Source organism: Tupaia chinensis, unplaced genomic scaffold (assembly GCF_000334495.1).
Source record: "Tupaia chinensis unplaced genomic scaffold, TupChi_1.0 Scaffold000605_1, whole genome shotgun sequence".
NCBI classification, from domain to species: domain Eukaryota; kingdom Metazoa; phylum Chordata; class Mammalia; order Scandentia; family Tupaiidae; genus Tupaia; species Tupaia belangeri.
In genome coordinates this window covers 637454-649659 of record NW_006160123.1, presented here as the reverse complement: position 1 = coordinate 649659, position 12206 = coordinate 637454, and the positions used below count along the sequence as shown (strand labels likewise).

At 40.7% G+C, this 12206-nt stretch overlaps 1 protein-coding gene and 1 long non-coding RNA gene across 6 annotated transcripts in view; one reads left to right on the top strand and one right to left on the bottom strand.

The window, feature by feature from the left end:
• Positions 1-12206, bottom strand: part of TTBK2 (tau tubulin kinase 2) — a 173262-nt gene that overhangs the window by 10187 nt on the left and 150869 nt on the right. For all 5 annotated transcript variants that reach the window (XM_027775787.1, XM_006158634.3, XM_006158636.3 and 2 more), the window contains 2 exons: positions 10761-10972; positions 7953-8541 (listed from right to left, as the gene is read on the bottom strand). In XM_027775787.1, the coding sequence (XP_027631588.1) occupies positions 7953-8541; positions 10761-10972 (801 nt within the window). The remainder of the gene's footprint in view (positions 1-7952; positions 8542-10760; positions 10973-12206) is intronic.
• Positions 1-12206, top strand: part of LOC102498405 (uncharacterized) — a 68025-nt gene that overhangs the window by 17331 nt on the left and 38488 nt on the right. The gene's annotated exons all lie outside the window — the stretch shown is intronic.

Below are 12206 nucleotides of genomic sequence, written 5' to 3'. Positions count from 1 at the left end.
CTCACACCTGTTACAAGTTCCTTTCAGGGCCAGCAGGTGGCATAGTGGTTAAGGTGCTAGATCCCAGATGGCCAACTCTACAGTTTGAGACCTGAACCTAGTGGCTTGTAAAACCCACCAGGCGCTGATGTGTGCATGCCTAAAATCCTAAGAGAGAATGTAGAAGACTGTGATGTGTCCATACCCCCGGGGGATGATTTCTCACTTTCCCTCTCTCTGTTTCTATTCTCTTTCACAAATACACATGGCCTATGGCAAAAATCTAAAAATAAAAAGTTTCTTTCATTATATTCTCTTTGGTTTGTTTACTTACAATGTTGGATCAATGAATAACAAATTACTATTGTTTTTCTTTTAAGAGATTTTTGCCTTATGGTGCGTAGAATTGCCAGAGAGAGAGAGAGACAGTGAGAGGGAAACTGAGAAATCACCCCCCAGAGGGGTGGCCACACCACCATCTCTTCTCCTCCATTCTCCTCTGGGGATCTTAGGCATACACACCCAGGTGCCCGGTGTCTCAAGGCACTGGGTCTGGGACTCAAACCGCAGTCAGTCATGTGGGAGTCCAGCAATGTAGCCATTATGCCATCTGCTGGTCCCACAAATTATTTTCTTGTCTGACTGAATATACCTTTAGGTTAAAGAAAAAGACCTTAATGAAGTTTTATTTTAATTTTCTTTAAAATTATGCAATAAAAGGGACCAGTAGATGGCAAAATGGTTACATCACTGGACTCCCACATGGCCAACCAACCACAGTTCAAGTCCTGGGACCCAGAGGCATGAAACTTACACTGGGTGCTTGTGTGTGCATCCCCAAGATCCTGAAAGGAGAATGGAGGAAATGGGACTGCCGTGTGGTTATCCCCCCTGGGAGGAGATTTAGTGTTTTCTGTTTCTCTGTCTCTCTAGCAAGTGCACATCTACAACAAAAATCTCTCCAACAACAACAAAAATGCATTAACATTATTAAAAATGTTTTTAAATGTTAAAATAGCCTACAAAGTAACTTCTGATGTTTATGTAACATATTGTACTAACTTTAAAATTTAGTATTTAAAAAAGTATTATTCAGTAAATTCTACTTTAATGTATTTATCTTAATAAATGTTCACTAAAAAAATTCTCTTCCACATCTTTTGAGTATACCATCTTTTTCTTGCCAGAACCTAGATACAGGACTATAGGAAAAAATTATTAGCAAATTATTGTTCATTGAAATACTTAACATTTTCAATCATTTTGTTGTTTCCCATAAGTTCTATCAAATTATGCTAGGAATATTGTCTTCTAAGCAAAGACATACAAAGATATTTACTAATGTTTCATATCTTCTCTAATTTTTTAAGATCAAGCCCATGGATAAGGAAAATTCTACAACCCTTCTACTAAGGTCATTTCATTTATTTTTCTTTATTTTTTATTTTATAATTGCCAGAGGGCATATGTGCTCACCAGAGAGAGAGAGAGAGAAGAGAGAGGAAAGCATTTGAGGTGTGATTACTCCACAATCCCTTCTCTGCCCCTTTTCCATCCTGTTGGGATCTGGGGCACACACATATATGTGCCCCATATGTTTTTCTTTTTCTTTTCTTTCTTTATTTCTTTTTTTTGCTTTTTGCTTTTTGCTTTTATAAAGGTTTTGACATAGGACGTGTGTGTTCACAGAGGGGGGGGGGAGAGAGAGAGACAGTGAGAGGGAAAGTGAAAAATCACCTCCCAGAGGGGTAATGGCCATGCCATAATCCCTTCTCCATTCTCCTCTTGGGGTGTTGGACACAAACACACGTGCTCAGTGTGATTTTTTAAGCTACCAGGTCCAGGACTTTAACTGTAGTCAGCCATGTGGAAGTCCAGCACCTTAACCACTATGCTACCTGCTGGCCCTGTTTTTCAAGCTTTTGGGGCTGAGATTTGAACCACAGCTGGCTATGTGTGATCTGGCTCCTTTAACCATTAGGCTATACGGCCAGTCCAAGGTCATGTTAATTCTATGTAAGTAAGATTCAGTATCTAATAATGTCGTTTGTTAAGACACCTAAAATTCCCACTTTTCAAACTGGTTAAAAAATGACATGTGGGACCAACAGATAGTGTAATTAATGGTTCTGTCGCTAGACTCCATTGTGATCGACTGCAGTTTGAGTTCTGGATCCAGTGGCTTAAAACTCACACTGGTCATGTGTGCATGTGTGCCCAAAGTCTGAAGAGGAGAATGAAGAAAGGATTGTGGCACAGCCACCCACACCCTGGGGGTGATTTCTTGCATTCTGTCTGCCTCTCTCTCTGGTGAACGCACATGCACTGTGGCAAAAATCTCTCTCAAAAAAAAAAAAAAAAAGAAAAGAAAGTGACATGTAGGGACCAGCAGGTGGCTAAGGCACTGAACTCCCACATGGCCAAACATGGTTCGAATCTCGAACCAGATGATTTGAAAATCACACCAGGGGACCAGCAGTTGGCAGAATGGCTATGTCGTTGGACTCCCATGTAGTTGACTGTGGTTCGATTCATGGACCCGGTGGCTTAAACTCACGTTTGGCGCATGTGCGTGTGTGCCCAAGATCCCGAGAGGAGAATGGAGAAGGGATAGTGGTGTGGCCATCCCCCCTGGGGGGTGATTTCTCGCTTTCTGTCTCTATGTCTCTCTCTGTCTCTCTGGCAAGTGCACACGCTCTATAGCAAAAACCTCTCCAAAAAAAAAAGGAATACAAAACCAGTGTGGTATGAGAGTCAGCTAAAGTGTTTAGATCTATGAAATAGGAATACAGTTAGGTGTATAAACATATAAAGCTTATCTTAAGCCCAGTCCTGGGAGAAAACACCTAATTGCAATCTTTGAATAGCTCTTAAATGTAACCAGAGTCCCAAACATCTTTCCGGTTAATCCAAGACAAGCTGCTTAGGTTCAGATCTGAACTCTTGCAACAAATGTCCTTGGGGAAAAAAGCATTAAGTTCCATTGGTGCTATTATCCTTCAAAAAAAGTCACTTCATGGGCCAGAAGGTGGTATGAAGGTTAAGGAGGCTGGATCCCACATGGCTGACTTCACAGGTTGAGTCCTGGAGCAAGTGGTTTAAGAACTGTGCCAGGCACATGTGCGTGCATGCCCAACAGTCCCAAGAGAAGAAAAGAGGAGACAGGATTACTACGTGGCCATCCCCTCATGGCAGGTGATTTCTCATTTTCTCAATCTCTCCCTCCCTCTCTCTCTGACAAGCACACAACACATATCTTACAGCAAACTAAAATAATAAGTCACTTTATACTTCTATCTTAACTATTCCAAAATATATTTAGAAATGCAAGACAATTTTTAGTACATATTTTAAGTAATACTAAAATTAAAAATCTATAGTGCTTTGCTTTTCAAAATTTACATTTTAGGAACCAAAAGTAATGCTGATAAGAAAGGGGGGCAGCAGATGGCATAGTGGTATGTCACTGGACTCCTATATGGCCTACTGCAGTTCGAGTTCTAGACCTGGTGGCTTGAAACTCATGCCAGGTATGTGTGCGTGCGTGCCCAAGATCTTGGAAAGAGAATGGAGGAGAAGGGACTGCGGCGTAGCCACTCCCCTGGAGAGGTCATTTCTCACTTTCCCTCTCACTTTCTCTGTCTTTCTCTCCTGCAAGTATACATACTCCAAGGCAAAAACCAAGACCAAAAAAAAAAAAAAAAAGGGAAGGTTATTTAATTTTATTAAATGCCAAAGAAGAAGGGTAATGAATACCTACATTTGAAATAAACTAATAGGGGCTGGCAGGTGGCATGTAAGGGCACTGGACTCCCAAATGGTTGACCTCAGTTCAAGTCCCAGGCCTGGCAACTTGCTTTCTCACTTTGTATTTCTCTCTCTCTTTCTTTCTCTCTCTCTCTCCCTCTCTCTCACTCTGTACCTCTTTGGTCAAGTTAAAATAAATAAATAAAGTTAAATAAAATAAATACAAAAATAAACCAATAATAGTCACCTCACAATTATATGTAATTTCAAGTTTATCAGCCAAAATTAAACCATCAATGTTTACAAAAATACTACTCCACTGGTCTTTTGAGACTGCAGCTAGGGTTAACTTCTAGTATTCGAGATTGGCTCATTTAAGATACAGGATAGAAATGTATGCGTGTGTCTGATATTAAAAAAGGAGTGACAATCTTATATATAGAAGATATATATCAACTTCCAGACAGAATTTGTTTTCTTAAAAAGATTCTGAGCAATCTTGATAAACTATATTTTACTGTCATATAATACTGCTATAGAACTTTAAATTTCATGAAATCATCCTAAAATATTTTTATAAGTTCCATTTCATAGCTTCCCTATATTTGAATTAGATACCATAATTAATACAAATTCTGAAATGAGGAAAAATACAGCCAAGAAAAGTCATCGGTAGGATCTCAGGATTTCAAAAGTCCTACGTGGCGCAGCACTGCCTACTGCCATCCACTGTGTACTCTAGGAAACCGAGTCTGCGACCAGACAAATGGAGAAAACCCAGGATCAATAACTGAACATGAGAAGAGAAAGCCAATTCAAAGTGTAAAAGAAAATAGCTTCCTTAATCTTAGACTACAATGACGTAAGAGCAATTTCCATCCGTGGAACGCTCTACAAATGAACTAAATAATCTGCCAGAAAGCCATAAGCATCCTTCTATTTTTAATTTCTATAATTCAAAAACATTCTATCAAGACATTAATCCAATCATTTCCTTTTTTGTGTTCCCTAACTATAACATATACATTGATTGTTCAAGAAAATGACCTCAATATTTTCCATTTCTCTATTTTCTTATTTTTGTTTACTTTTTTAAAAGAATTATTTATTTATTTTTAATTTTACTAGAGAGGGTAAGAGTGGGAGAAAGTGGGAAAGTGAGAAAGCAAGCTGCCAGGTTCAGGACTTGAACCATGGTTGGCCATGTGGGAATCCAACGCCACCAGCTGGCCCCTATTTTCTTATTTTATTAATGCCCAGTATTCAGTTTGATTAATATAAAACTCATTACTTTATAGTTCAAGTAAGGCAGCTCCATTATTTTCCAATCACTCCAGGTTTAGAACTGGCCGCAAAGCAGAAACAATGAAATGCAGACTAATAACCACTTGCATTTTTTTTTTTTTTGCTTTTTTTTATTTGGAGAGATTTTCGCTATAGGGCACATGCGCTTGCCAGACAGACAGAGAGAGACATAGAGAGAGAAAGCAAGAAATCACCCCCCAGGGGGGATGGTCACGCCGCAATCCCTTCTCCTCCATTCTCCTCTTGGGATCTTGGGCACGCACGCACGCGCGCCCGGTGTGAGTTTTAAGCCACTGGGTCCGGGATGCGAACTGGGGTCGACTATGTGGGAGTCCAGCGACATAGCCATTACACTAACTGCTGGTTCCCTACCACTTGCATTTTAACTTACAAATTATCCTTTTACTTTTCTCTCATTAAAGAATTATAATGCTACTGGTCTGGCCCCATGGCCTAGCAGTTAAGGAACCTGATCCCACATGGCTGGCTGGGTGATTTGAATCCTGGCCCTGTTGGCTTGATAAACATGCCAGGCTTTGTGAGCCTGTGTGCCCCAAATCCCAACAGGATGGAAAAATAGAAGAGAAGTGATGTGGCATGATCATGCCCCCACGGAGGTGTACTTTCTCCCTTCTTCTACTCTGGCTCTCTCTCTGGCAAGCATATATATGCCTTTTGACCAAAAACAAAACAAAACAAAGAAAGAAAGAAAAGAACTGTAATGCTACTAAAATAATAAAAACTGGAAAAAAATTGGGAAATTCAACATTGATACCAAATAATCTTTCTTTGAGTTATTCAAATTTTCCTGTAGGCTTCTTTTGTTTAAAGCATCTTTATATAATATCAGGTCACTGGGAAAGTCATGACATATTTTTCTATGCAAAAATGCATCATGACTTTCCTGATGACCCAATATAAGTATTGAAAATTATTATTAAAACTAAAACACTATTATTAAACCATGATTTTATGTATCAAAATTTTATTTCCATTAAAAAGTAGTACAGGGGCCAGCCAGTGGCACAGGTGTGATGCAGTTCTCTATGATGCTGTCCCAGAGTTGTGTCCAGGGGCTTCCTTGAACACACTGGGTATGAAAATGTGCCTATGAGCCAGGCTGGCTGTGGATGGGTGTGGATCACAGCTTAGGGAACCTGTTGGGTTCTCTCTCTTTATCTCTTCTCATGAAAGAAACAGCTACGCTACGTAAACTTAAAAAAATAAAGTACATAGCGGTGGTACATCTGAATATTAAGAGGCCATATATACTACCTCTTACTCTTTTTTTTTTTTTTTTTTTTTGAAGAGGTTTTTGCTATAGGGCGCGTGTGCTCGCCAGACAGAGAGACAGAAAGCAGGAAATCATCCCCCAGGGGGGATGGCCACGCCGCAATCCCTTCTCCTCCATTCTCCTCTTGGGATCTTGGGCAGGCATGGACATGTGCCCGGCGTGAGTTTAAGCCACCGGGTCTGGGACTCGAACCGCGGTTGACTACATGGGAGTCCAGCGACATAGCCATTACGTTAACTGCTGGTCCCCTACCTCCTACTCTTTACCCCTACTGCTTATTCTAAATGCATTTGCTAGTTACTTATGCTGAAGATACTATTATACTATTGGCTGGCCTAGGGATGAATGCATGTGGGGAACAACAGGGACAACAGCAGTTTTGCTACGGAGCTGGGTAAAACTAAAAACCTAAAGCCTCCACTTTCCAGAGACAAGTCACTCTATTAACAGTTTAATATATCTTTATGGGAGTTTGCAACTATAAAAATTTTGTAGGGTTGTTAAAAATCAAAAGCAAGCTACAACTAATACTAAAATAATAGAAATTCCAGGAAAGATGAACAGAAATCAAACTATTTCTTGGCAGGTCTATAAGTACATATTACATACATGAGTATAGATCAAAATAGGAGTCCATATTCAGATGACATTTGGTCACTCCCTATTCAATATACATGTATTCATCTCTCCTGAAAAATCAATTTTGAAAAGATAACCATATGGTAATAAATCCAAAAAAATCTTTACCTTTTCACATTATTAAAACACACATTTATTAATACATGTATGAATCACTGCTATTTCAATGGAAGCTCTGAATATCTCCATGAGTTTTCACATAGTCATTCTAGTTTATCCACTGACTCCAAACAAGTGGAACACATCTCTGGTACAAGCTGCTACTTGGGAGGCTGAGGTCACATGGGAAGCCTGGGTTTGAGTCCTCCTACTCTAAAAGCTGGGCATGGGGTGTGCACTTATAGTCCCAGTGACTTGGGGAGACTGAGGCAGGAAGATCATGAAATGGAAAGGCCCTATCTAAAATAAAATGAAAAAAAGAAAGAAGATGAACTTGGGAAGGGGAAACCAGGAATGAATGGAATGTAGGAAGGTGGGATAGAAAAGGGATGGGACAGCTAGGGAGAAAGGTTGAAGGACCTGCCTCTAGCCCACATGGTACTTTTGTACAATTTGGAAAGGAATGACATTCAAAGAGGCAATAGCCCTGGCTGCTGTGGTAGAGCAGTGGCATAGATGCTCTACACAGTTCAGGCCACACATCCAACCAAGAGTTCTGATCTCTGGGTTATCCTGAAGGCATACTGAGTGTGTATATAGGTGCCCAGGATCTTGAGATAATGGCAGGCTGGGGAAGGGATTGCAGTGGTACCAGGACCCTGTTCAGGGTTTCTCTCCCCTTGACTCCTTGCACGCTTCCTATCATTTAAAAAAATAAGAAATAACCCTGAGCCAAAACACACAATTTGGCAAGCAGTTTGGGCTAGATTTCCCATGTGGGATCCAGCCACCCTAATCTCTGTACCACCTGCTGGCCCCAACTATCAATCCTTTCTTAATAGCACCTTGAGTGGATAACAGAGAACAATGACAGGAACACATTGCTTACCGCTGTAAGAGGTCCTTCTGCTTGTGCCTCCATTGGACTTGTGGGAGTTGCTGCAATAAACTGACTAGTAGCTCCAGCCTGAAGTTCAAGCCTGTCTGTATACTGTTCTGTAGCAGCATTGGCTGGGCACTCTGCAGTAAGTGCTAGAGCCACACCTGAGGTTTCCTTCCTTAAATGATCGTTTTCTGCCCAAGGACCTAATCGCAGCTTTTCATCTTGAGGCGATTCCTCCAGGACTTGAAGCACTTCAGGCTCCTCATCAGAAGGGCTTCCAGTTGTTTTATGGCCTAAAGCCTCATTTGTCCTAAAATCCTGAAGGTCTTGCTCTTTGTCCACAATCACCCATTCTTTGGAATCAACTTCTTGCTTGCAAGAGGTGAGGTTTACAGCTATAAATCCATTGCTTCCACCACCATCTGCCTGCTCAGGGGTGTTGGCAGAGGCAGGCTTGGAAGCATCTGGAAGATATTCTTCATCATAGTGCCAGACGTGGTCAGTACAGGACATAGCAGGAACACAAGGCTTATGAAGCAGAGCAGGGAGAATAGATTCCTTTCCTGCGCTGGAATCTTTCTGCATTTTCTCCAGGCTTCAGAAAATAGAGAGAAGATATTCAATTGCCCTAGGGGAAACATTTACTACATAACCTGTAATCTCTGTACATAATTAATACAGTAAGAAAGAAAAAATAAAGATAAAGTAAAAGGGAAGTCACACAGGGTGATAAAGTCCATCTCCCATAATCCTGCTTGGAAGATGGAGCTCAGTTCCTTCCTCTGCGTGGTGCTCTTTTTAATTCCCTTCTTTTGTTAGACTAAATCTTTACAAAAACTAACTTTTTATCCCTATGACATCTACTTCCAATCTTAGCCAACTCAAAATATTTAAACACTGCCCCAACCCTAGTCTATCTTTCTTATCATATTAACATCTAATCACACACTGACACTACCCAGCTATAAGACTGAATGGTGGGACCAACAGTTAGCGTAATGGCTATGTTGTTGGACTCCGCGGTTCGAGTCCTGGAGGTGGTGGCTTAAAACTCACGCCGGGTGCGTGTGCGTGCGTGACCAAGATCCCAAGAGGAGAATGGAGGAGAAGGGATTGCGGCATGGCCATCCCCCCTGGGGGGTGATTTCTCGCTTTCTGTCTCTCGGTCTTTCTGGCGAGCGCACGCGCCCTATAGCAAAAACCTCTCCAAAGAAAAAGAAGAAGACTAAATGGTTACTGTGTGAGAAATAAAAGATGTGAAGAATTGTTCAAAATAGAAGCTAGGCTGGACTAAGGCCAGAGTGGCTGAACTGTCTTGAGATATGGTAACTTCAGTCTTAATCAAATCCATAGTTCTTATAACCTAGTAGTTCACTGCTAGTAGTAGCCACTGGAAAAGTACCATTGAAGGGTATAACTATCAAAGTACTCAGGGCTTCATCTAATACTATTGAAGCCTTCTATAATTAACAACCATAGTCCAAACTTTTCTTTTAAAAATTTGATTTCTGTCTTCTGTGATCAAAATTGACTGTAGGGAATGTATACCTCATCACCATGAACTACAAAATAGACATTATTTGTGTAAAGTTCTCTAAAGTTTCACCTCTCCTCTCTAGGTAGATTGTGAGCTCTGGAGGACAAAAATGATAATAAACGCATACAGCCCTGCAGACAGTAGGGGACCACCGTGAAATATTGAAGCCACATGGGAGACCCGTGTTCAGATCCTGGGTGAACCTGAATGGCTCAGTGTGCCCCATGTGCACTTGTGATCCTGGCTGGCTAGGGGAGGCTGGAGGGAGGATCACAAAATAGCAAGACCCTGTTGAAGGTGTCTCTCTCTCTCTCTCTTTTTCTCATGAAAAAATACAAATCACTTTTTAAAAAAGTATTGATATCTATTTTTCCTACAGCATGTTACTTATAGATGCCCTTCATTTAATTGATACTGACCCCTGTATATAAATTACTTTTTCTTCTCCTTTATATATGCCTTCCTTCCTCCTGCGAAATCCATCTTTTTTTTTTTTTTTTTAAAGTTTTTGCCATAGGGCACATGCACTCACTGGAGAGGGAAAGTAAGAAATCACTCCACAGGGAGATGGCTAAGTCACAATTGCTTCTCCTCCATTTTCCTCTTGGGATTTGGGCAAATAGGCACATGTGCTGGCATAATTTCCAAGCTGCTGGGTCCAGGATCCAAACCATGGTCATCCATGAGGGAATCCAGTACCTTAACCACCATGCCAACTTCTGATCCCCTCATCTTTTCATTTTATTTTTCTTAAGACAGAGTCTTACCATGTGATCCTTCTGCCTTAGCCTCCCTCAACTGCTGGGATTATAGGCCACTTTACCCAGCCTTTAGATTGAACCAGGAATTGGGAATCAAGCCTGGGCCTCCCAGGTGGTCCTACCCTGCACAACACAGTAATTTAGTAGTAAATGCCACTGTGGCAGGTCCCCCAATGCCATCTTTACTGTGCCCTCTCCAACTCTACAACTGTTGTTTGGAAGAGATCACCTACTAAACAAAATCACTGCAAAAATTGTTCACTTCACTTGTACCTAGTTATGAAGTTACTAGCTCCTACTGCTCAGCTTCCAAAGTCAAAGGCTACACTATAGAGTTTGTAATATTCTAAGATAATTTGCATTAAGAATCAGAATGAGATAATTTAAAACAACAATGAAAATGATCATTAATGGACTCTATAAGAATGTAAGGATTTCTTATTTGAAAGATTTTAAATAATAATAATTATAATGGTACTTTAGAAGCTTTTAAAAAGAAATAAGACTATTTTATACCAGGTCTCAAGAAACTTGTCAGTATCTGGCTTGGGCTCCAAGGTCAGACGTTTTTCCAGCTCAAAGCTGTGGATGGAACGTAATTTTCGCACCAATGGAACATCTCTGTCTGGCTGAGTAATCTCTGAGCGGACACGAATTGGTGAACCAAGGCTTGGAGCATTGAGAATACCATTTGCTTGACCATGGCTGTTCTCCTCTTCAGTAGCAGCCTAAACAAAACATAAAACCATTAAAATCATTCCAGGCACTATATGAATGAGAAGAATCATTGAAGTCTTTCAAAAATAATACACACAAATGATGAGATATGTTTTCAGAAGATTAGGATATCTGGCTAATTTACTATTTCATTACATTCTTTTCTATTAACTCTTTTTTTTGTCTATTAACTCTTCATTAAGAGTTTTCATAGTTTATATTCAGTTTCAGTATTATTTTGTACTTTTGGCACAAAGATAAACATTCTAAAAATATGTAATGATTTTGGGGACCAGCAGTTGGTGTAAAGGCTATGTTGCTGGACTCCCACGTAGTCGACCGCGGTTCGTGTCCTGGACCCAGTGGCTTTAACTCACGCTGGGCGCATGTGCGTGCGTGCCCAAGATCCCGAGAGGAGAATGGAGGAGAAGGGATTGCGTGGCCATCCTCCCCTGGGGGGGGATTTCTTGCTTTCTGTCTCTCTGTCTCTCTCTTTCTCTCTCTGTCTGGCGAGCGCATGCGCCCTATAGCGAAAACCTCTCCGAAAAAAAAAAAAAATTCCAGGGACATGTACACATGTTAAGGATTCTGACAGGATGGAGACCTAGAGAAAAAAATGATTGTGCGTGACCAGGCACGACACGGGGGGTCTTCTTTCTATTTCTCTCTCATGCACACCTATGTGCTCTCTGGCATAAAAATGAAACAGACACTCTGTGTACAGCATAAATTATTTTGAAAGAATGAACCTAAAATAAATACATTTATAAATAAATAAAAATGGAAACAATTCTCTACCAAAAGACATAAAATAAAGAAATTTCTAAGGGAAATATATCAGGAAGATGAACCCAGGACTCTTATAAGTGAACAGAAATGGCAAACATCTTTGAAAGTCCAAATAAATACACTAAAGAAATGACCCTGAATCTCTTATATTGAAAGACTATTACTTTTTGTTCCATATATGTGTCTTTCTTTTTAGTCTCCATATCTGTTTTTTTTTTTTAGAGGTTTCTGCCTTAGACTGCATGTACTCGCTAGAGAGAGAGATAGAGACAATGAGAGGGAAAATGAGAAATTCCTCCCCCCTCCCCCACAGGGGGAGTGGCCATGCCACAATCTCTTCTCCATTCTACTCCTGGGATCCTGGGGACGCGTGCGTGTGCACGCGCACACACACACACACACACACACACACCCCTGGCATGATTTTCAAGCCACTGGGTCCGGAATTTGAACCAC